This window comes from Schistocerca cancellata, chromosome 2 (genome assembly GCF_023864275.1).
Source record: "Schistocerca cancellata isolate TAMUIC-IGC-003103 chromosome 2, iqSchCanc2.1, whole genome shotgun sequence".
NCBI lineage: Eukaryota > Metazoa > Arthropoda > Insecta > Orthoptera > Acrididae > Schistocerca > Schistocerca cancellata.
Window position 1 is genome coordinate 1,152,637,145 of NC_064627.1, and position 25,711 is coordinate 1,152,662,855.

General features: G+C 45.7%; 1 protein-coding gene and 1 pseudogene across 1 annotated transcript; both read left to right on the forward strand.

Moving 5' to 3' along the window:
- The first annotated feature begins 1,993 nt into the window (after window positions 1-1,993).
- On the forward strand, window positions 1,994-2,122 carry LOC126163712 (5S ribosomal RNA; annotated as a pseudogene).
- A 1,868-nt stretch (window positions 2,123-3,990) lies between these two features.
- Window positions 3,991-10,581, forward strand: LOC126161291 (protein MEMO1-like). The gene is given in 3 exon segments (XM_049917029.1): window positions 3,991-4,577; window positions 9,628-10,106; window positions 10,109-10,581. Coding segments are annotated over 3 exon segments (1,413 nt in total). The 3' UTR covers window positions 10,456-10,581.
- The last annotated feature ends 15,130 nt before the right edge of the window (window positions 10,582-25,711 follow it).

Below are 25,711 nucleotides of genomic sequence, written 5' to 3' on the forward strand. Positions count from 1 at the left end.
TAACGTAAAACTCTTGTTTTTCTTGCTTGTTTCAAGCTGTCATCATGTAAGATGATCTAAGGACCTATAAACGCAAATGTTATTCTTGTTGGTTTATCAAACGTCGTATTTGTTTGTGTTACATCTATTAATAACGCAGTAATCTCGCATACACAATCTGTGTTCGGAAATTATATGACAAACTGTCACGTAAAACAATAATACCGTTCTCTATCAATACAACCAACGTAATACGGCCTGGTATATCAAAATGTGAAGTTGTGCGAGATTTTTAATGTTAAAGTTACTCAATTACAGATATTGGAGTTATGTTACGTACAAATACACTATAAGACATTGTAATAAATTCGATCTCTTTTATTAAGGGATACAGTCAGACTGGAATTATATTGTTAGTATAAACCTCGGTACTTCCTTTCGGAAAACCACTTGGCAAGTGTTTTGTTTAAGATCACTGAAGATGCCAGTACAAGAATATGAGTCTAACGCCAGCACTGCATTAATTTAATCATTTGTAAAATGTGCAACTGCAATTTATCTATCAGTAATCACTCAATAATACTAGCATCCTCATACACAAATGAAAGACAGAATTAAAAATGGCACTTTTTGGAGAGATCTTTAATATGGTGGATCATTACTTTCGTAATACGCAAAATCGCAGGCTTCAATACTGCTGTTATTTACTTGCGTCTCGACTAGAGTCTCGCGACCCGCTGGTCGCAATGCTGCGCTTCTGATTCGCTACTGTATATGACGTCATGAATTTTACTGTCAGCCAATCAGCATCGCGACCAGCGGGTCGCGAGACGCAGGTCCTAAAGATGCGTCGCCCGCGAATGTCGGAGGCCACACGCACCAAACGAATGACAGGCGGTGCACCGAGCAGCCGTGTTGTGCGCCTCACCCACGTCCGGCAGTCGCCTCTGAGGCGCCGAGGCGAGCGTGCACTCCGCGCCACCTTCGAGGTGGAAGGACGTGCTTTGCGTCAAATGTGCCACGGAAAGCGGCGATTGCGTGTGTTGCGAGAAGAGGCGAATGCTTCTTGTGTGGTGCGGCTACAGTATAAGGACGCCAACGGCCATACCATGTTGTTTCACTTGATAATTTTATAAACAAGATGGTGGAAAACCTTTCGGATGATATGAAGAAGAGGAGACAGGAGTTAAAAGATGAAAGACAAGCTTTGTGTGACAAGAATAAAAATAGAAATGATGGTGCAAGTGGAAGCAGAAATGGAACTGGAAATGGAAGTGGAGAAAGGCGGCGTGCACGGTCTGCTCGACGCACTACAACTGAAAGCATTCCAAGACCAAGGCGACGCCAGCCATTACCTGCTGTTGTCGAATCACTATCACCCCCAGCTGAAATAGTTACTGTACATTTATCAGACTCCTCAAGATGATAGTGAGGATTCATCGCCAATAACGAGTGATTCGAGTGATTCTTCGTACAATGAAGGTGTGACTGGAAGCTTTTATGGTGGATATGGAAACTGTTTCCATTGTGGGAGACATGGGCACTGGGCCAATGGATGTCCTGATCTCTTTTGAATACACCTCCGCATCAAATGTCTGGTGGTTGTTGTTGTACCACACAGTAAATTTATGCAGTAGCTTAGCCCTGTAATGCATAAGTTATTTTAAGTTATGCACAATGTTCTGTATTTTACCGAACATAACTTGAACTGCTGTGATTTTATTTATTTTATTGTTTTGGTATACAGATGTAGTATTGTGATAAACTGAACTTTTAACTACATTTTTATGTGCTGTGGTATTTGCATTATCACTGCAGCAATAACTCACTGATGTTATCATAAATCCCGGCATATGAAAACTTAAAATGCATTGTTAAGTATCCCATATGATCACAAAAATTTTAGTTTGAACTTTATTAAATATCAGTCTTACACATCCCATTGCCTGTGATTAGGAACACTTTTTTATGATTAAAATTGTTTTGTCTGTTGGTAATAATTTGCAATAAATTTGTTTTGGACTATATTATGTTAATTAAAAAAAAATACACCGGTTCTCGTCCGATTACCGAAGTTAAGCAACATCGGGCCCGGTTAGTACTTGGATGGGTGACCGCCTGGGAACACCGGGTGCTGTTGGCTCTATCTCATTTTTTCATTTTTACGTCGCTACACCTGCCAGCCCTCTTTTCATACTAACTTTCAGGTGTTGACAAAGATGCTTCCACAAGCATTTTAAACTACTGTATCAAACGTAAGATACGAAATTACAGTAATGAACTCAGTTTGAGGAAGAATGCGCGAAAGAAGAGAGTGCTAGAACGCCTTGAAAACAACAACACACTACGAATCGACAGATGAGTTCTGAAATAAGTCTGAGCCTACTGTTTTGTAGCAGTGCTAAATTCCACAATGTAGATAAACAAAAAAAAAAAGAAAATAAAAGAAATAAAATCTTCCGTTCTCGTCCGATCACCGAAGTGAAGCAACAACGGTAGTACTCGTATGGATGAGCGCCTGGGAACTCTGGCTGCCTTCATTTTTCGCTTTTTAGTCGCTACTCCTGCCAGCCCTCTTCCCATACCACCTTTCTGTCGTGACAAAGAGACTTCCTTGGGCATTTTAAACGGCCGTAAGGTACGAAACTGCAGTAATTAACTCAGTTTGAAGGAGAATGTGCCAACCAAGTTTGCCAGGATGTCTTTGAAAACGACAAAACAGTACGAATCGGGCGGTATGCTCCGAAATACGTTAGCGCCTGCCTATCGTTCTGCAGCGGCATACAGCTCCAAGTTCGATTTGTAATCATAAATTTATTCTTTTGTCGTCTCGCCTCCTCCCGCAGACGTTTCTCGCGCTTGTGCTGTCATATGGACCGCGACCCGAGCGGCAGTCGAGCAAATTACGCAAAAATCTGGAAGTGCGGCGCGTGTCAGCCAGGTGAGAAAGCCTCCGTCGGTCCAGCAGGACACCGCCACACCCCGCGCAGTCCCCCCCCGCCCGGCCGCGCGCAAGCCCCGCGCCGGATAACAGGAACAAGGCGCGTCGCCAGAGAGTGTCGGAGGCCGCACGCACCAAACGAATGACAGGCGGTACACCGAGCAGCCGTGTTGTGCGCCTCACCTACGTCCGGCAGTCGCCTCTGAGACGCCGAGCGCGCTGGTCGCACCGCTCCGGGGCTCTAGCGGTCAGTCGTGACTTCGCTGTCGTCGCGTGCGCGTCGGAGCGCGGTTGTTCCTGCCAGTGTTTGTGTTTGCTGTTCTACAGCCGGTAAGTACACGATGTCGACATTTAACAGGGCGAATAGCGCGCAGTGCGTTTTTGATCGTAATGCTAAGCGGCCGACAGCATTCGAAATTCACGAGTGGATTTTTGAGGAGCCGAAATTACCGGATGAAGTCGTAGACACTTTCCAGCTTGACTTTATACTGTATTCCTTGTTTATCAAGTTTACTAATGTTGACCATTACGATAAATTTATCGAAACGTTTGCTGGCGTGCGCAAGTTTAAACATTTTGGCGGCAGTGTCAGTGATGTGCAGATAGTTCCCTCTGCATACGGTGTGCGAACTGTTCGCGTCTTTAATGTGCCACCTGAATGTCCGAACGACTATATCTCACGCGGGTTGACACAGTTTGGCACGGTCTTGTCCATAAGTATTGACAATTGGGGTAGTGGGTACCGTTACTAAGTAAACAGTGGCGTACGGAGTGTTCGAATCGATCTGAAAAAACACATTCCGTCTTATTTTATGATCGCGGGCGTGCGTGCGCAAATTAGTTATGTCGGGCAACCGCCAACTTGTTCTGTTTGTCACTCGTCGGAACATTTGCGTACGGACTGCCCACGCCGACGCCCTGTTCAGCTCCCGCGCGAACGGCCTGTACACGCCTCTGGCCAGTTTGTCCCGCTTCTGAGTGAGGTTGTAGCGGGCACTGTATCCCAACCCGTTCAACCGATTCCGCCCCCTGCAGTAGACGCAACCGTTCCCTCTGTTTCCGTGAATGCTATGGATGTTGTAGACGCGTCACCAGTAGAACCTCCTCCTTCGCGGCCAGAATCCATTCCGGCAGCTGCATTACCGGAAACTTCTGTCCTTGTTTCTGAACACGTGGAGGCGATTCTGCCCCCGCCGCCCGCCCCGAAGGAAAAGCCTACTCTGCCGAAGCAGCAGCGTAAGCGAAAGAGTAAGGGGAAGAAATCGAGGGATAGTTCGCCAACCCCTCTCTCAGGGACCGGCAGTGACTCTGAGGCATTGTCGTCGTGCTCAGGGGGTGGGACGAAAGACACGACAGACACGAGGGAGACGCGCATACAGGAGCAGACCCAGCATTTGCGTCAGCTACTGGGGAGTCAGGGCGATAAGGCTGAGCCGCCTGTTAAACGTGAAAGCGATCAGGCCGGCGATCAGTCACTGAGACGGCAGCGCACGCGTTCGGGGGCGGCTGCAGCCTCCCCCGCCCGTGCGGAACCGATGGAAGCAGAAGCTCCGCAGGCTGTCGACAGGGACCGTATGGAGGAGGATGAGGCTTGGTGGAAGTCGCCGGAGGACGCCCCACTGTCGGGGGTGGTTCCGGACCTCCCAGCCGCACCTACGTAATTGCATTCCTGTTTAAACCACTCAGTAGTTGTTTTCATGTTATCTTTCTGTGTTTATCGTGCTCACTGCATTTGTACTAATCACGCTGTGTCTTGCACGTGGACAATATTTGATTGCGATAGAGCGTTCTCCCTTTTGTTCTTTTTGTACAGTGGTTTGCCAAAGGCTTACCAGAGTAGCAACGGTGTTGTTTTTTACTGTGACTGTTTGCCGTGCCGTGTTTATCGGCCACTGGACGGTGCAGTATCGCTGTTTGACGTCCTGCTGCCGCCGTTAAAACTTTGATTTTAGTGTCGTGCTTGTTCTAATGTTCCGCTTGTATTGTCACGTTGTCTTGTGGCAATGTTGCTATTTTGTGGGGCGGTTTCTGTCTGCCTATTGGCGTCTTTTTTGCAGCAGTTTATTTTTTAGAAATCCGTGTGTTTTCCTGTGTTTGATTCCTGTCTAATGTCTGTTGTTCTATCGCCGGTTTATTACTGCCGATAATACTCATGTCTGGCAATGTTATGTTGAGGGGCGGTTTTGTTGTATGCTAGTTGGCGTCTTTTTTTGTTTTTTTGTTTTTTTTTTTGCAGTTTCTTTCATAGACATCCGTGTTATTTCCTATATTTGCTTGCTTTCCACATGTCTGTTCTATCGACGGCCTATTACTGGCGGTTGATATTCATGTTTACCTTGCTGTCTTACTATTGTTGTGACGTTTTGTAATGTGTCAGTGCTGTTGTAAGTTTGGCGTCCTTTTCACGCGTTCTATAACTGATATTGGAATGCCATGTTTGTCGCGTGTTTCCGCCGTCTTTACGGAACGATTGTACCCGTACGTTGCATTATGTGGTGTTACATGTTGTCATTTTGCGTAGCTGTTGTGTTCCGCTGTGTTCGGTCTCCGCTGCGCGCATGTTCAACACACAACCCGGTGCATGTTTTTCTGTATCCATTGTTATTTTTCTTACGAGTGACTGTCTTATCTGTTGCAATTATCAGATGGGTCTTGCTTTGATGCGGAGTTTTTGTTTGCCGTCTTTTTTGTGCAACTTCCTGAATGGTGGTACTGTGCTCCTTACGGGGTGGGTACGTGCTATCTGCCCACTTCTGTTTCTACGTTTTATTTTTTATTATGTATGTTGTCTCTTTCCACTTTTACATGTTTACATGTTGACTTCCATTTGTATCCCCATGATATGCATACTGTTTTGTGTACTTTCCTACCATGTTACGTGACGCGCCTCCCGTCGGATGGTTTGATGTTTTTCTCTGTACTCCACCTCTAGACCGATGAGTTTATTTTCGATCTTCACGTTGAATGTCAATACCGTCACGGCTGCGTATAAGGTGTTATTATTTACTGACCTCCTAAAATTTGGCCGTTATGACGTTGTTCTTCTTCAGGAGGTGGCCGGCAGAGTTTTTAGTGATATTCCTGGCTATGGAGTTATTTACAATGTGGACCGTGACTCTAAGTGTGGCACTGCCATTTTATACAAAGACTCGTTCGAGCCACGAGATGTTCAGGTCCTGCCTAACGGCCGTGCTCTTGCGTGTACGGTCCGGGGAGTCTGTGTTGTCAATATCTATGCGGCGTCGGGCACGGACAATCGCCGTGACCGGTCGCGTTTTTTTAGCTGTGAGATTTGTCCTTTTTTAACAACTGGTCGTCCACTTGTGGTAGGAGGTGATTTTAACTGTGTTGTTGATGCTGCAGATGTGAGTACCGCTCCCACACTGTCAAGAACTTGCCGCGTTGATTACTGCTGCTGATTTGTGTGATACTTGGCGACATTTCCACCCACATCGCACTGTATTCACGCACATCTACAACACCGGGGGCAGTCGCCTTGACCGTATTTATGTTTCTCGCGCCCTCCAGGATGCTCTCCGTCGTGTTGACGTGCTCCCCGTGGCGTTCAGTCATCACTGTGGCTACGTCTGTGACGTGCGGCTGCAGGGTGGGGCTGCGGCTCCTGTCCCGCGGGTTTGGAAGCTAAACGTCACTCACTTGCCGAAGGACGGTTTCCGACTGACTATTACGGCTGTGTGGGAATCTTGCGTTCAAAAAGTTGGCCATTACCCCTCGACGCTCGATTGGTGGTTGGCGTTGGCTAAGCCTCAGCTACGTCGTGCCGCGCAAGCGTTCAGTCGCGAGGAGTCGTACTGGGGGAACCGTACGCTCGACTTTTACCAGCAGTGCCTTAGGGATGCTTTCGACGCCCCTATTGACCAATATGGTAACCTCCGTCTGCGGCTCAATCGCATTAAGAGCAAGATTCTGGGGATTCATCGCGAAAGGGCGAAAGGCTACATAGTCCGTAGTCGTTTTGCGGGCGCCGTTGATGAGGAGCATCCGACGACTTTTTATTTGGCAAAGGAGAGACGCTTGGCGTCTACGAAATGTGTACAGTGGTTGTTAACAGATGATGGCGATCGCCTCGTTGGCAGGCGGGATATGGTCGCTCACGTCACTGCGTATTATTCTGCGTTGTTTTCTCGCTATGATGGTGATGGCGTCGCCACTGCCGCTTGTTTAGACGAGTTGCGTTGTTTTTTAACGGACGACGATCGCGCCGACTTAACTGCAGCGTTGTTGCCACAAGATGTTCTCTCGATATTGAAGGCGTGTCCCAAAGGGAAGTCTCCAGGGCCCGACGGTTTACCGACGGAATTTTATCTCGCCGTCTGGGACATTATTGGGGGCATGTTCACTTCATTGATTAACGACGTCCTTCGTGGTATGGCGGTACCCGGCCGTTTTATGGACGGTAGGGTGGTGCTTATTCCTAAGAAGGAAGGAGACTGTCGCGTCCAAGACCTGCGTCCTATCACCTTATTAAATGCCGACTATAAGATCGTTGCGAGGTGCGTGGCTGACAAGTTGAAATCTGTCATGGATAAGGTTATTGCTGCTCCTCAGTCGTGTGGAGTCCGGCGTCGTAACATCTTTACTGCGGCTTCTGCATACAGGGACGTTGTCTGTTCAGCAGCGGCTCCTGGTTCCTCCGTCGGAATCTTATCCATTGACTTCGCCAACGCCTTCGATCGTGTCAGCCACGAATACCTCCTTCAGGTCATGTCACGCATGGGTTTTGGTCTCCAATTTCTGGAAGTGGTACGCAACTTACTTACGGGAGCTCGGTCGGTCGTCATTGTCAATGGCTGGCCGACAGTGCCTCTTCCGATACGTCGCTCTGTTCGACAAGGCTGTCCGTTGTCGATGTTTTACTTTGTGCTTGCCATCGATCCACTGCTGCGAGCTCTCGACCGTACACTCCATGGGATTCAAATTGGCAATGTGTCGTTGCGATGTTCAGCTTACGCTGATGATGTGGGCGTTTTTGTAGCGCATACGGCGGATATCGATGCAACTCGAGTGTTACTGGACCGTTATGAACTGGCTTCTGGTGCCCGGATAAATGCACGGAAAACTGCTCCTTCCACTGGGGTTGCACGGTGTTGACGACCGAAGGCCGTGGTTCCGCGTTGTTTCACACCACACCATTTTGGGTCTCGATGTTACTGCGTCGCCGCAGAACATGCAGGCTCGGAACTGGCGGTCACTCCTTACGGGTATTCGCGTTCTTTGTCGTACACATGCTTCCCGACGGCTCAATTTGCTACAAAAAGTCGACCTCATTAAGACGTTTATTCTGTCGCGGGCATGGTACGTTGCGCAGCTGCTCGGCGTCCCGAAATGGATTGCACGTTCCATCTCACGTGTTGTCTTTTGGTTACTGTGGCGTCATGAAATTTTTAAGGTGCGGGCGTCGGTTTGTGTCCTTGACAGATCCTTGGGAGGCCTAGGACTTGTGGATTTTGGACGTAAATGTGCGGCGTTGCTTGTAAACCGCACAGCTGCGCTGCAGACCTGCTGTCCGGGTGGCACCACGGCTGCTTTATTGGAGATTTGTCGGCCGGCGTCTGAGTGCGCCCCCGTTTCTGTCGCCGACATCCCGTATCGTTTGTCGTTCCTGCGAGGATATTATCTCACTCGCAGTTACGTTTTAAGAACGGCTAACGATCCACACCGTACGGCTCGGCGTCTCTACGCCGACCTGATGGGACGGCCGCCGGTTCACAAGTTGGAGGTTCGCCTCCCTACTGTGAACTGGAAACAGGTGTGGGCGAACATCAATGCCGGCGTGTTGCCAACCGACGTTTCGGCGTTGTGGTTCAAGGTGGTGAACAACACCTTACCGACCAACCGACGCCTCGCCGACATCCACCTCCTCGCGTCGCCCAACTGTGGCAGGTGTGGCGCGCCCGACACCAGGGAGCACCGGCTGCAGTGTCGGGCTGTTGCAGACGTGTGGTCGCTCTGTCAGATCATGCTCGCACTTATCCACATAACTGTACTTGCAAATGTCAGCGTCGCTTCCGTTATTACCCCTGATTTTAAGTATTTTCCACGTGCAAGGCGTACAACTACTGTGTGGTTATTGGGACATACGGTTTACGCCCTGATTGGTCTGGAACTGTCTGATGCATTTTCTTATTTGGCATATCTCTGGGATTGTTTTGTGACGGCGAAAGGTAAAAAGATATACAGTGCAGATTTCGCGAACTATTTGAATGTAGCGATCTCTCACGCTTATACAAAAGTTCTGTGACTATGAATTTTCTTTCTTTCATTTATTCATTAATTTGAATTCTTTATCAATTTTTTTTTCTTTTCTCCAACTTTGGACGCTTTGGCGTGTTGTTTGTGGTACTGACATACACATCTTCTTTCTCCATTTATGGCGACGCAATTCGGGCCGTGTTACCTCAATGTGTAAATGCTTATTACTGCCACGACTATTATGTTTAGCTTACGTGCCTGTTTTTCTCAGTTGCTTCGCTTTGAGTGCAGTGTCGCCTTCTTATGTGTTGAGCTATTTTTCTGTAGCATGTTATTGCCAGGTACTTTAGTTTTCATTTTTTTTTTCTTGCAGCTTGGCGAGCTAATTGCCCAATATTTTACTTTTATTTTTTGTGTGATAACCCTGCATGTGTGTTTAACTATTATTCTGCGGCATGATAATGCCAGGTAATATCGTTTTCATTATTTTAAAGAGTGGTGAAGCAGTTGGATAACTGGCTGAATGCAGCGGATTTGACACATGGACCTGCTCGAGCAATAATAGCACCTCACGCCGGATATCAATACAGTGGGGCCTGTAGCGGTTTTGCGTCCCGGCAAGTCAGTGCCGTCGTAGTGAGACGGATTTTTATATTGGGACCATCCCATCATGTGCGTCTCGGTGGATGTGCACTTTCTACTGCGACCAAGTACTGTACGCTCTTATACGACTTGCGAGTTGATGTGAAAGTAAATGCTGATCTTGACGCTACAGGACATTTTGAGTGGATGGGCATGTCTGTAGACGAAGACGAACACAGTATAGAAATGCATCTTCCTTACGTTGCCAAAGTAATGGAGGATTATAAAGATTCTTTTACAATTGTGCCAGTATTAGTTGGCTCACTGACGCCTGACAAACAGTCTGTCTACGGCAGTATTTTCTCGCAGTATTTAGCAGATCCACAAAACTTGTGATATCGTCTGATTTCTGCCATTGGGGACATCGCTTCAGATACACGTACTACGATCGCAGCTGTGGTGACATATTTCAAGCAATAACATATTTAGACAAAATGGGAATGGACATTGAGTCCCTAGATCCACAAGCCTTTACTGCATATTTGAAGAAATATGGAAACATTATATGTGGACGTCATCCCATAGGCGTTTTATTGCAAGCTGTGAACAGTTTGCAGAAATCTGGTAGTAATGGTCATAGGATGTGCCTTAAGTTCTTGAAATGTGCACAGTCCAGCCAGTGTAACAATATGAGTGATTGGTCTGTAAGCTACGCAGCTGGAGCCCTCACGATTGAATAACAATCAGTTTTCTTTTATCTCAAGCCACTAGTGATTGACTGTTATGAAGGAACTGCGAGAAATAAGTTGAATAATGCTTTTAAATCTTTACAAAATTTAACAGGAGCAAATGGAAGAATGTGGACCTGCAACCACCAAAATGCGTTTATCTTGTTAAAACTTGTTTTAAAAGTACAAGCTGACCGGTTTTTGCAGTTTGCAGTTGGTGGTGCCCACCCAACGATAAACAGGAACGAAGATGTATTACTGTAGTTTACTGCAAAAAATGGAATCTGATGAGCTCTAAACAAAGGCCTATAAAATTATATATATATATGTGTGTGTGTGTATGTGTGTGTGTGTGTGTGTGTGTGTGTGTGTGTGTGTGTGTGTGTGTGTGTGTGTGTGTGTGTGTGTGTGTGTGTGTGTATATGTGTGTGTGTGTATATGTGTGTGTGTGTATATGTGTGTGTGTGTGTGTGTGTATATGTGTGTGTGTGTTTGTGTATGTTTGTGTTTGTGTTTGTGTATGTGTGTGTTTGTGTTTGTGTTTGTGTATGTGTGTGTTTGTGTTTGTGTATGTGTGTGTTTGTGTTTGTGTATGTGTGTGTTTGTGTTTGTGTATGTGTGTGTTTGTGTGTGTGTGTGTGTTTGTGTTTGTGTTTGTGTTTGTGTATGTGTGTGTTTGTGTTTGTGTATGTGTGTGTTTGTGTTTGTGTATGTGTGTGTTTGTGTTTGTGTATGTGTGTGTTTGTGTTTGTGTATGTGTGTGTTTGTGTTTGTGTATGTGTGTGTTTGTGTATGTGTGGGACATAATTGAACCAAGAATTAGTGTGCTATGAAATGATAATTCTCTGAATTTAAGAGTGTGGTTCAGTCAATATATCACAGGAAGAAAGGGTCTTGAGAAGGGTGTCAGGAGAGAAAAATTTTTATTTGCTGGGTCAGTATTAAGTAATGATCCACTGCACTAATTTATTTGTATGCTGCAATACAATCTGGGAAATGGTATAATTAAAATGTGCTGCAAACATGCATTTGCAAACTATTACAGACAGTTTTCACAGGAAGCAGAAATAAGTTACAAATATGCAAGAGACTGTAGCAAATAATTTTGGAATACTGTAGCTTGGTCAGATTTATGCCCAACAATAAAGGGAAAATATGTAATATTATTGGTATTTCCGTCCTATGAAAGCTTTGAGTACCCTTTGAAAGACATTTGTTTTGTGTAATTTACATAACTGTAAAGATGCGCATCTAGCGCGGACGCTAATACATCGATTGCGCAGTCAAAGAAACATTTTAACAGAAGCTGAACTGTCGTTCCACTTCGATCTAAATAAAAGATGACGGTAGAAAACTTTTGTAGATCTTCAGATTTTAATGTGTTTCTGCTTGTTACGTGAAAACGTAAAGGAGGTCGACTTTAAGTTAAAAAAGTGAGCGGTCTTGCTAGCGTGCAGACAACATTATTAATTAATAAAATTAAAGTAATTCATGTTCGAAACTGTAAATCAGCAAGTTATTGTTATCGGAGGTGTTGAACAGTGCAAGAATTGTCTTCAACGAAAGGAGAAAAGTAATGACTGTAATTTGTGACAAAAAACGTGAACCAAGGAGACAGCACAGGACAGGCTGAAATCTGATCGCACCATACTGTTAGAAAAGTACTTATGTAAGTTATATTGTTTATAAATAAGCCCTAATTTGCTAGTGAGAATTGTTTGAATATATTTAGTGTTTACCAGACTTCTTATTCTGTTCTTTTCCTTTATACTTTATCCTCCATGCCATATTATTTTTATAAATGTCAAACTGCCTTTACTACAGCAGAGAATACTGCGGCATCCTGGTCGTAGACAGAAGGCCGCTCCTTGTCTTCTATACAGCTCATAGCTGACCCATTTATTAATGATTTCATTTGCAAATGCAATTTTTTTTACTATTCATTGTTAAAGGTCCCTTAGGTAATTATAAAATTCATACTGATTACGTAAAGAAATCCGGGTTGTTCTTTTCCAAATAATAGAAGTCTTTGCGTAATCAGAAACTAGCCTCCTTCTGACAACGATCAGGAGCCGACCAGAAGACGGACGTCTTCGACCGCTTTCGTGTCTCCTGCGGCAAAGCTGTGCCAAACTGGGAACACGGCATTCTAGTATGAAATACAGATTTAAATTGATAGAATTGAAATATATTTAACGTAATAATAATAATAATAATAATAATAATAATAATAATAATAATAATAATAATAATAAGGATAATAATCAGGATAAAGTCGACATTATCCCAATTATACTATCAACTACAGGAGTCATACCTCACAATATTCACCAGTACATCAATGCAATACAGCTACATCCATACATATATATACAACTACAAAAATCTGTAATTATTGATACTTGTTCAATTACCCGAAAGTTCCTAAATGCAATATAACATATACCATACAGTTACAAGGAAGTCACGCTTGACCGAGGTCCGCGTCACGTTCCATTTTTAACCAGACTTAAGTCTGAGAAAAAAAAGTCAATAATAATAATAATAATTTTTTTATCATACTGATTCAACTGTGATGTATGTTACATCAGTTGTCGAAGTGCCTAAGCATTTGGTTACTTAACTGGCTGCAGAATTACTTCTCACTGTTCACTGAACAGTATGCTACCAAAGTAAATATCATTAAATTTTGAATCACTTGCCAAGAAATTTCTCCGCTTTTTCTTTTAAATCTATCAGAGGCATCACTCATATGGCTTGAACCTCATGGATTTTGCAGAGTTGCTAATGTGTGAAGCTTACCCAGGCATGTTTACGTGGACATCTACCTGCCAGTTACGATAAGCTTGTTCGCCCAGTAAAGAAACAGAATGACACAGTAACTGTAGAAGTCAGTCTTGATGTACTGTACATCAGTGTTGTGAGTAATTTTATGGGAAAAAAATAATAGCCTCCATACCTTCGTCTTCCCTTCTCTCTCAAGTTTCTTACAGTTCAGGTTAACTTAGCACTCAGTTAAGGCTAAAACTGTATATGCCATTAACTGAAGTTTTGTTCATGCTGTCTGCAGGCATTAACTTGAGGATAGTGAGTTAAGAATGATGTCACATACTGTAATGGTTGGAAAAGAAAAGTCCTTAAAAACAGTCACAATAACTTATTGTTTCCTGAATTCTGCTTACACAAAATTAAAAATGAAAGTTGAATATAATGTAATACATATTTTACTGTGTAGACATGTTATTGTCATTTTAGTCTCACTTTCTTGACAGCTTTTAAAATTTGTCTTGGCTAAAATCAGTTTTGCGTCAAAATAACACGTTTTTGATGACACCCATAGTGACAAACAAGCTTTCGGATTTTTACTTTAGCTAATTCTGCCTTAGTGTTGTCTACTGCTACGATAATCTTATTTCCTGCCCCAACCAATGCATATGAATTCTTTGTTCTTCAGATTTCATCATAAGTTTTTATAGTTTACCATGCATAGGCCTAGAATAAACTGTATAATAATTGCGGCTTCCACTTCAGTTTTGTTTAACAACTGCTTTTGAAATCAAAGATTGGGCAAATAAATAAGAACAAGATGATCCTTTAAGTCCTTGTATAAAGGTGAACTCAGATTCTGCTACTGAAACCATGTAAAAACAGTCCCTCTTGGACAAAGACTGACATGTTAGCAAAGAAGAATTAAAAATGACAGTCCTATGCTTCTTCTTCTATTTACATAATGTTGTTGAATAGTTGTTTAAACACTTATTTAATCTTACTACTAGTGTGTTTTTAAATCTGTTTAATCAATTATGAAGGATGTCATCAAATGAATTTTGAAAACCTGGCTCATTATTTGAACTGGAAATAAATACTAGTGTTACTGATATTTGATGTTTCTTTGATCAAAAATGTACAGCCATTTATGTGTGTCCAAGATCCACTAATATGCTATAGGCCAAATGTAAAAAAAAAAAAAATTAATTCACGAAGTGCCTGGTATCTGCATACATGTTTTGTATCAACCTCCACTTAAATTTTGTCAGACACTGATGGTCTTATTGTTTCGTAATGTACAATTGTAAGAATATTGAAAATTTAATCCTGTAAGAAGAAAGCAGGCTTTGGTAAATGAAAAGACTGAGAGATAATTAAAGTGAAGGGTAGATTTTACCATTCCTAGAGCGTTGTTTCTGTTCCCTGTGTTCATTTATCCTGTATTGTGATGTAGATGGTACTCTATAAATATTGACATTTTATATTATATAATGAGTTGGTGTAGCCAGACAAGACTGTTCAGACTTCATACTCTTTCCACTGTTGCCCTTTTAAGAAAATGTATATGTTCACACTTGACAAGAATTAATTTTACGTTAAAGGGGAACAAATGTATGGTACATAATCATAATTGTAGGCTTCAAATTCCAGATTAATTTCATTATTATTATTATTATTATCTTTTTGACTTTTTTTTTCTCAGACTTAAGTCTGGTTAAAAATGGAACGTGACGCGGACCTCGGTCAAGCGTGACTTCCTTGTAACTGTATGGTATTATTATTATTATATTATTATTATTATTATTATTATTATTATTATTATTATTATGAGTGATAATGTGTACATATTCATTACAGATTGGTCAAATAATGAAAACCTAAGCCCCGTTTTGCTTGTCATATATCAGGGTGAACTAAATAAGTATGTGATTGAAGAGACTGCTAGTTTGCAAGACTTTCACATTTGAGAATAAGTTTTAGCTCTGCTGCTCTGTTACATCGACTGTTCTCTGAAAAACAGCAGCAGTTGCTTTTGTAAAAGTACTTTGTTTTTGTCAGAAGGAGTAATTTGCAATGATACATGCATGACTAAGCAACTTTGTAAGTTGAGCTCTGCATTTTCTTAGAATTTTTATGTTCTGAGTTCCTCAGCAGTTTCACAGGGGGAAAAAGTGCTTATGCTCCTTGGCAGTTTCCTAGTTTCATATGTGTTTGTGCTCATTGACTATAGTAATCTGTCTGCGTTACAATACCAGTCTGTTCCACTTGTGTGTCAATCTTGTTACCTGTTTGCAGTATTTTGCATTTTATTTGGATTTGAAATATTGGCAGCAGTTTCTGTTACAGGTTTAACACTAGTGCCAATGTTAAAATGTCATTTTTTTTAAACTCAGGTATGTATTGTTACATAAAATTGGAATACTTCAGATTGTGAATGAAATGGAACATTTTGTGTGTTAGCAATACTTACATGATATGCAAATTATGTTAAGGTAGGTTACGGGAAAGAGCAACAGCAATGAATGTGTCACAGCCTGTCATATCTGCGTCTTTTTCTGTACAGGGTGTTTGACTTTTTTGTATTTTGCATGAAGTTTTGGTACAAAATAAAAAGAGGAAAATAGTGTCTCTTGGAAAAAATACACCGGTTCTCGTCCGATCACCGAAGTTAAGCAACATCGGGCCCGGTTAGTACTTGGCTGGCTGCTCGCCTGGCAACACCTCGCAGCACTTCCGTGCGCGACTTGGCCGGCGGCGCCGCGCGTGTCGTCTGCTTCCTCTGCCTCGTGGCTTGTGTTTATACCTGACTGTAAGTAATGGAAGTGATATACGATGATAGTGAGGAAAGACAGAATAACGTACAATGTGAATTTGATCGTTCCGTTGACAAACCTTCGGCCTTTGAGATTCACCGTTGGGTACTAGAGGACTCGATGTTAAGGCACGATGACGTTCTTGGCATACAGTTTGATACGTTCCTTAATTCGGTGTTCTTAAAATTGAGATCTGACATGTGTGATACTGTTGTCTGTCAATTACGGTGTGCGTAAATTTAGACATCTTGACGGTACATTAGTAATGTGACTGTGTCGCACGCCGGCTTTGGCGTTAGGCAAATTCGCATCTTTAACTTGCCCTTTGAAATACGGAATGATACCATTTCACGTTATTTGCGTCCGTACGGTACCGTTTTGTCAGTGATTAAGGAAAAGTGGTCCTCCGCATAGTTGTTTAGAGTCGAAAACGGTGTGCGGAGTGTGAAAATGGTTGTCAGACAACACATTCCATCCTTTATTCTCGTCAACGGCCACCGTGCGTTTGTGACTTAATAGTGGACAGCCTCAAACTTGTCCGTTTTGCAGTGGCGTCGGTCATTACCGGCAAGACTGTCCGAAACGTAAACGGCCTGCTCAGCTGCCGATTGAAGACGGTTTCAGCGGGGCCAGCTTTGCCTCTGTCGCCGCTACCGCTACGGTCTCAGGTACAGCCCCTCCGCACCCGCGCGCCGCGTGGCCGATGCTAACTTTGCTGACGCCGCGGTTGCCACGGATGTGTCCACTCCCGATTGTGCCCTTGTTTCTGAGTCTGATACTTCTGCACAGGCTGCGGCTACTGTGCAGGCTGCCGAAAATTTCTTTGCCCAGTACTTCACTTGAGACTGTGTGTCCGACCCCGCGCCCACGTCGGAGACTCATTTAGTGTCGGAACCTGTTTCGCAGACTGTCACGGTGCCGGAATTCTCTGGTACGTTGACTGACTCCGTTGACGTGGCTGCCGGTGCTACCGTTCGCCCTGCTGCCGTGGAATCGCAGGAATTTTTTGCGGCTCCGAAGCCGCGGCGTGGCGAATTTGTCTCGCAGTTCTAGCAGGCAACGTGCTCGTAGTGTCGGTCGGTCGCCTTCCTTTGACAGGGGGTTTACATGACAGGACCGCAGTCCGTCTCCAGTTGACCGTTCGTTCAGGCGCTCAGTCCGGAACCGCGCAACTACTACGGTCGCAGGTTCGAATCCTGCCTCGGGCGTGGATGTGTGTGCTGTCCTTAGGTTAGTTAGGTTTAAGTAGTTCTAAGTTGTAGGGGACTGATGACCACAGATGTTAAGTCCCATAGTGCTCAGAGCCATTTGAACCATGTTTTTGACCGTTCGCCCGCCGCTTCCCGGCAGTCGCGGGTTGGTCGGCCAGACTCACAGCAGCGCGTCGCGCGTCGGGACGCGGCTGCAGACCACGAGCGGCGGCCGTCTCCGGCTTCCGGCTACGGGCGTCAGACACAACAACAGCAGCAACAGCAACAACGGCGTGCCGCTTCTCGCCATCCGCTGCCTGACGATCTCAACGTTGCCGATCAGAAGCGTGATGTCGCTGTTCGACATTTACCGACCGTTTTGAGTCAGCAGCCCGCTGGCGACGACTCCGTTGTGACGGCCGACCCGGCTTCGGCTGTGGCGCCGCCGCAGTTGCCGACGAAACGGAAGACACCCACCAGCGTCGTGTTCGCCCTTCTGCCCCCGAGCGAGTGCCGGTTTCTTCTTCCGATGTGGAGATGCCCGTCGTTGCTCCCTTGTCGGCAGCCTCCGGTGGCGCAGATTCTGGGACCCCATTGAGTGGGCGGCGGATGTGGAAGGCGGTGAAGAGACTTAGTGATTTCTTTGTTGTCCCTTAATCCAGTTGACGGGAATTACACCCGTCTCTTTAGAGAACATTTTATCCTATATGGTGGCTGAAATTCCGTCCGTGTCTGTTTTTCAATGAGGAGTGTTTTTGTGCTTGTGTATTGTAATTGTGTATGGAGCCTGCGCGTTGTTCGTGGAATATTTTAACTATCAATGTCAACAAGTTGAGTAATCCGCACAAGTTGTCGGCTTTGCTCACTTTTTTACACGACTCCCACTGTCATGTGGCATTTTTACAGGAAGTTACGCGTCAGGTTCTGTTGTTTTTACTTGACGCTTCTGATTTTACTGTCATTGATAATATCGTGTCCGACGAACAGACTGGTACTGCTGTCTCAATCCGTCCAGACTTTGATGTTAGCAATATTGAAATATTGCCCAATGGCCGCGCTCTCGCATGTACCGTCAATGGTCTTGCCTTTGTTAATGTGTACGCTCGTGCCGGCGACAAACCGGCGCGGAATAAGTTTTATGGTCAGCATCTCTGTCAACTTCTCCATCATAATCGTACTGACTTAGTGAACGGTGGTGATTTTAATGCAGTAATTGATGGTCGCGATCAGGCGGCGCGTCCTAACTGGTGCCAGGAATTGCGTACGTTGGTCGACAGCTTTCGGCTCCGGGACACGTGGCGTGTGCTTAATCCGGACAAGACGCAGTTCACACACTTCTACGCCACCGGTCACACTACATTAGACAGGATCTGTGTGTCGTTGCCGGTAATTATTTCAGACCATTGCGGTTACATGTGTCAACTCCTCCTACCGCGTGCGCGCCCCACTCGGCGCCCCACTATTTGGAAATTTAACTGTAGTCTTTTGGACGATGTCGCTCTTACGTCTCAGTTTACTGCGTTGTGGCGTAAGCTCTTGCGTGATAAGGGCGATGACGGCAGTACTATCGGGTGGTGGGTGGCGGTAGCCAAGCCGGCTATTCGGCGTTTTTTTTCTTTAATCGATTTTAGCCGAGATGCGGCGCATTGGCGTCGATCGACGGCACGTTTTTACCAAGACTGTTTAAGGGATCTCGCTCAGAGGGTCACGACGTCCCCTGTGTTGCTTCCAGTTTTTAATCAATTTAAGGCCAAGCTCCTCGATGATCTTCGTCGGAAGGGTGTTTGGACTACCGCGCGGAGCCAACCGGTGGCTGACGTGGAAGGGGAGCCGCTCTCTCTTCACCACCTGAGCAGGGAGCGCCGGCGGCGCGAGCGGCTGGCTATCCGTAAATGGGTCCAGAGGGATGGCACGTCCACTTCCGACGGGGCGGCCATTGAGCGGGAAGTTCACGCACACTTTGAGACGCTCTTTCGGCGGGTGGACGTAGACGCCGCGGCGCTGCGCGATTTTTTGCGGAGGGTCCCACGTGTTAACACGACAGGATAGAGCCACTTTAAATGAACCTTTTACTCTTGATGACTTAGATACAGCTGTGAAACGGAGTCCTCGGGGCAGGTCCCGTGGACTGGACGGGATTCCCGCAGAACTTTATTTAAAATTTTTCCGTCTTTTAAGTGATGTTTTAATTGCCATCGTGAATGAGGTCCATAACGGCGTTGCTATTCCTGCGGAATTTTCCGAGGGGCGCATTGCACTCGTTCCGAAATCGACCGCAACACCAAATCTCGACAATGTTCGTCCCATAACCTTACTGAACGCCGACTATAAAATTATGGCGCGGTGTATCACGCACAGGCTGACGAACGTTGTGCCGAAGGTGGTGAGTGAACATCAGACTTGCGCTGTCAGGGACCGTAACATTTTCGATGCTGTTCTGGCGTACCGGGATTGTATCGGATATGTAAAAAGTCACAGGCTCCGGACGGCTGCGATACTGTTGGCCGATTTTAAAAACGGCTTCGATCGGATTAGTCACACCTATCTGCGGCAGGTCTTGGCCGGTTTTGGGTTTGGCACTAAAATGACGACGATGGTGCTCAATATTTTGGGGAATGCCACGTCACGGGTTGTCATCAACGGAATTCCCAGTCGTGTGATACCTATTACGCGTTCAGTTCGTCAGGGCTGTCCCTTGTCTATGTCGCTCTTCGCTTTGGCATTGGATCCGCTCCTCCGCTGTATCGCCCAGGAATGCCGGGGCATTCGCTTTGGTGACGATCAGCTGATTTGCAGAGCGTATGCCGACGACCTCGGTGTGTTCCTTGATCAGCCTGAGGACATTGACAGGCTGCATGGTATTTTGCAGCGATTTGAGAGGGCAACGGGGGCTATAGTCAATCCTCGGAAAACTGTTTTGCTCCCTCTTACACCTCGACTGCGTACTGTTCGCGGAGATTGGTTCTGTGTCAAGCAACGGCAGACAGTACTGGGTGTCATTCTGACTGACGATACGCAGCGCATGGAAGCTCTTAACTGGCGGTCCACGCTGTATAAGGTTCGGGCTGTTGCGAAACTGTATGCCTCTCGGAATTTGGCGCTCCGTTAACGGGTGGCTCTTATCAATACGCAGATTTTGGCCAAAGCGTGGTATCTGGCACAAGTCCTCCCTGTGCCGAAACAACTGGAACGGGCCATTCAACAGGCGGTCTATTGGTTGCTGTCGAAGGATGATATTTTTAAGGTCTCCCTGGCAACCTGTACCTTGAGTCTGACGGAGGGGGGGGGGGGGGGGTGGGCTCGGTTTCGCTGACTTTCGCAACAAGTGTGCGGCGCTCTTCATGAAGTGGACTGTCGTAGTCCTTGACAAGGGGCCGTGCAGTCCGGCGGCTGCCTTGTTCCGTGCATATCGCCCACCATCAGTGATTGCTCCGGTATCGGTCGGTCATATCCCGTACACACTGAACTTCGTACGCCGGTATTATGTTTATAGCAGCTATCTGATGCTCGGTGATGTCCGTGCGTGCAATGTCGGTGACATTATTCGCGCTCTTCGGGGATCGCCGAGCAGGAATAAATGAGTATCGGCTGCCTCAACACGACTGGAAGATGGTGTGGAGGAACCTCGCCACCGCCGTTATTCCGGCCAACGTTCACGCAACATGGTATAAAGTGGTCAACCGCACATTTCCGACTAATGCTAAGCTGCACTCTATCGGTCTGATTCCTTCGGGTGTCTGTGATTCGTGTCCTGAGGAGGATACTATCGAACACCGATTCGAATGTCGGAAATTCCGCGTTGTCTGGGACATTGCGTGTGACGTGGTGCGTCTCATCAACAGGGTGGACAGGCGGCAGGTGACAGCCTTGGACGCCATCGTGCCTCAGTGCGCGGCGTACCCCGCCACCAAACGAAATGCCACACTTTGGATTTTGGGACACACGGTGTTTTTTGTATTTTCACCCTGAAATTGTCTGATGCCGTCGACTTTGTCTTACCTGTGGGCAGAACATCGTCTGACCCTAGGTCGAACGGTTTATTCCTCGACTTTCGCCAATTTTCTGCATGTTGCCTTGGTGCATGCATTCACTAAATTGTCACTTACCTCATAAGACTACATACCCAATCTTGACATTACTACTTTTCCTATCTGGCAATACTGCTAATATTCCTGTTGAAGTGTTTTGCCGAAACCTTGCTTACCAAAGGACTTACTTTCTTGGATAATGAATTTATGGCATGGTAAAGTTGTGTTTATATGGACCGTACATTAACGTAAACGTACAAATGACCTACAGTCATGTGAATGATGTTTTGTCCGTGAAAGTTCTTTTGTTTGCTTTACCTTCTGTTTTTCTTGTTTTTTCTTTTTTCCTTCCTTGTTACTTGTTCTTTCCTCGCGACGGCTGAGGGGACAGTGTCGAGGTGATAAATTTTATTACAGTTGGTGTGTGTCTGCATTTGGGACTCCTTCCTCCTACTCTGTGTCGACGTTTTGTTTTCTCCTCCATGTACTATCCGTCGACCATTAGTGGAGACTTTTTTTTCGGACTTTATTTTATTTCCGGTGGATTCACATTTTTGGCGGATGCCACGTCACTGTTGCTTTGGCGGGTTGTCATGTCTGTGGGTCACTGTCACTGCCAGTTGCAACGGCGTCCAGTGGCCAATTTTGTTTCTATTATTTGGTATAACGCCTGGAAGACGGATTCCCTTGCGTTTCTTTTCTTGTATTGGCGGATGCAAATTCTTTTCTGATTTTTGTAGTGGAAACCCACAGCACATATTCACGCCATCACGCCTCGCCGATGAGGGCGGTATTTGGAGGGCGTTAATCAGGGGCTCTTGAAGAAGTCAACAGCACCTTTGTAGCACGGGGGGCTCGCCAGGGGCGCCGGGGTGGGGGGCGTTTTGTGGGGGGCGGGGGGCCGGGCGGCGGGGGGGCTGCGCGGGGTGTGGCAGTGTCCTGCTGGACCGGCGGAGGCTTTCTCACCTGCCTGACACGCGCCGCGCTTCCAGATATTTGCGTAATTTGTACGGTCCATTCGCGCCTGTCCTCTCCTTCCGTCCCGATTGCCGCTCGCTGCCGCTCGGGTCGCGGTCCATATGACAGCGCAAGCGCGAGAAACGTCTGCGAGACGCCGTGGGCGGCCGCTCGCAGCTAGTAGAGCAGCACTGTGCCGGGGAGAGGTGCGAGAACTAGGACAGGAGACACAGGCCCTTCGCCAAAGCATCCATCTCTCCTAGCGGCGAAAGATAAATTTTTGTTTACAAATTTGCAGTTGTACACCGCTACAAAACAATAAGCCCTGACTTACTTCAGAACGTTTCTGTCCTTTCATACTGTTTTGTGATTTACAGACACACTTCGGAAACCTTACTTGGCACTCTTCTTCAAACTGAGTTCCTTAATATCGTATCTCATGTTCATTAAAACAGTTTTAAATCATTGTGGAAACATCTTTGTGACATCGGAAATGTAGCATGAAAAGGGGGCTGGCAGTGGCAGCGACAAAAAAGCAAAAAATGAAGTCGGCCAGAGCTCCCAGGCTGTCACCCATCTGAGTACTAACGTCGTTGCTTACCTTCGGTGATCGGACCAGATCAGTTGATTTTTTAAATTTATTTACTTCGTTAGTTTTTGGAATTTAGTACTGCTAGAAAACAGTAGGTTCCGAGTCATTTCAAGAACACATCTGTCGATTCGTACTGTTTCGTTACTTTCAAGGAGTTCCTAGCACTCTTCCTTCGCGCATTCTTGCTCAAACTGAGTTCATTACTGTAATTTCGTATCTTACGTTTGATACAGTAGTTTAAAATGCTTGTGGAAGCATCTTTGTCAACACCTGAAAGTTAGTATGAAAAGAGGGCTGGCAGGTGTAGCGACGTAAAAAGGAAAAGAGATAGCCAACAGCACTTTTTTTAACATTTCGTAATACTTTATTCAATTATATATAGTAATACAAGTTGGTTTTAGAATTAATTAGATTTCGTTTTCAGTTTTCCATTTTGTTATTGTTTTTATTGCATTATTGTGTATAGTTCGTTTATTTCATTTCTAATATCTTTTTCCGTTTGTATTGAAACTTTTGTCGAGTTTCTTCATGTGTTGTGATAAAGGCCTTGGCGCTTTCTAATTTACCAGTTTTCTTGCAACAATAAATGTGAACAATATTTATCTTATATATTAGAAGAATAAAAGGAAAAGAAACCACAAGAAACATCTAATTGGCATTAATTAGTTGCTTATTATTGGTGTAAGAAGGGTGATTTTTCTCTTTTGATTTCTCTTTCAGTATTATCAGCGAGGGCATTGGCGTAGCACTGAACACAAAAGAAACACTTCACTCAGCACTGAAAGAGAACTTCACAGAAGCACTTTGGTGGTTTTCCTGGGGTGCTGGTGGGCGTGGCGCGGGCTGCAGCGGCGGGCTGAAGCGACCGTGGGCCGCTATCCTCCCTCAGCTGGGCTCCGTCCGCGGCGGTCGGGCTGGTGGTGACGGGTGACGGGTGGCTGGTGGGCGTGGCGCTGGCTGCAGCGGCGGGCTGCAGCGGAGGTGGGCGTTGCCGCGGGCCGCTATCCTCCCTCAGCTGGGCTCCGTCCGCGACGGTCAGGGTGGCGGTGTCCGCAGGGGAGGGGGAGGCTGGTATGGCTCTTTTGTAACCTGCTTCTATGGCGATTCTCAGGAAGTTTGCGAACTCTGCTTTGTATTTTTTGGATCTTACGGCTTTGTTGTTTTCTTCCCATAAGTACGATAGGTATTCCATGACATCTTCCTGTTTTTGTTCTATTAATGCATATACTGTTTGACCTAGGATCCGAGTGGTACTTTCTTTGGTCGTGGGAAGGGTTTTATGCCCGGTGCGGTTAATAGTTCGATGTTTATCCTTTCAGGTGTACTTCTGTTTATCAGTGCCAGCATCGCTTTGCATGTCTCCCATATTTCTTTTCTCCGCATTGGAAACGATTTTCCAGGGTATCGTTTTCATTACAGGTCTGACATTTTGCTGACGGTCTGAGGTGAATTGCTGCTAACCTTTCGTTTGTGGGTACAGTGTTGTTTATCGCTTCGTACCACGTCGCTTTGACGTTCGTATTGAGTGTACTTTCGTGCAGGTTGAGCCACACTTGTTTCCAATTGTGCGCGGGTTTCTTTGCTTCAATCTTGTTCCGTTTCACTTGCCCTCTGAGTTCCGTGTAAAGCTTTTTGGTCGTCCCGGTTCTTGTGTCTCCTGCTGTGTCTAGTACGTATCCTTTTTGGATGAAATATTCTCTTAGGTATTTTAATTTGTACGGTACTGCTGACACGTTTACTGGTGCTTCTTCTGAGGCGGGTCGATACCTGTTTATGAGGGCGGCTGTGAGGTTGTTTGGGTTCTCCTCTGTAATGCTGCTCACACGCTGTATTAGCAGTGCGGCGCATTTCCTCTGTACGTCGATCAGGCCTCCTCCTCCTCCTCCTCCTCCGTGGATGCTTAACGTGCACGTGGAGCGCTGCACTTTGAAAATTTCTCGACGCTAGAGGAGGTAATGTATTGCACCTTCAGTGGACCTCGCTATTTCCTCGGGCGGGTAGGACACTTGCGCTAGAAGCCAAACTTTGGACAGGAGTTGCTCGTCGATGAGCCTTGACTTCTGGAGCAGATCCAGCTCTGTTGCCATTCATTCTGGCGAGTCCTCTTATCGTGTGTAGCACTTCCCTCCAATTTTGTGCCGCCATTTTCATCGGGCAAGAGTGTAGTTTCAGTCCTAGGCACTTGTCTTTCCACAACCTTGTACCAGGTGCTTTCGTCTTGCACCTTTCTGTTGCCAATCGGTAGCAGCGCCGTTTTGTTTTTGTTTATTTCAGCGCCTGCTGCTTGCGCGAATGTTTGAAGGACTCGATTTATTTTGTCGAGATCTTCTCTGTCTCCCACGAAGAAACCGACGTCGTCAGCGTACGCTTTGCATTTTAATGTGGTGCCAAGCAACGTGATTCCTGTTATGGTGTCGTCTATTTTTCTTACGTTAGCAGCGGGTCCAGAGCAATGGCGAATAAACTCATCGAGAGGGGGCATCCTTGTCTTACTGATATCTGTATTTGGATGACTTTCGTATTTCTGCCGTTTACCGACGCCTGTGATGTGGCACTGCTAAGGATGTTCTTAATGATTTTAATGAATGGTTCGCCGAGGCCGTATTTTTCCATCGTTCTGAATAGGAAGTCGTGGTCCACTCTGTCGAAAGCTTTGTGGAAGTCTATTGATATTATTGCAGCTTCTGCTTTATTTACTGCTGTAATGCGATGCAGTCTCTGTATTCGCCTATGGCCTCGAATATTGTCCTTCCCGGTACGGCACATGTCTGGTGAGGGCTTATTTTTGTCATGACTGTTTTTAGTTTGTCCGCCACGCATCTCGCAGCTATTTTATAATCTGCGTTTAGCAGTGTGATGGGACGGTAATCTTCCACTTTCCGGGGCGCTTCTTTTTTCGGTATTAGTGTTATGCTTCCC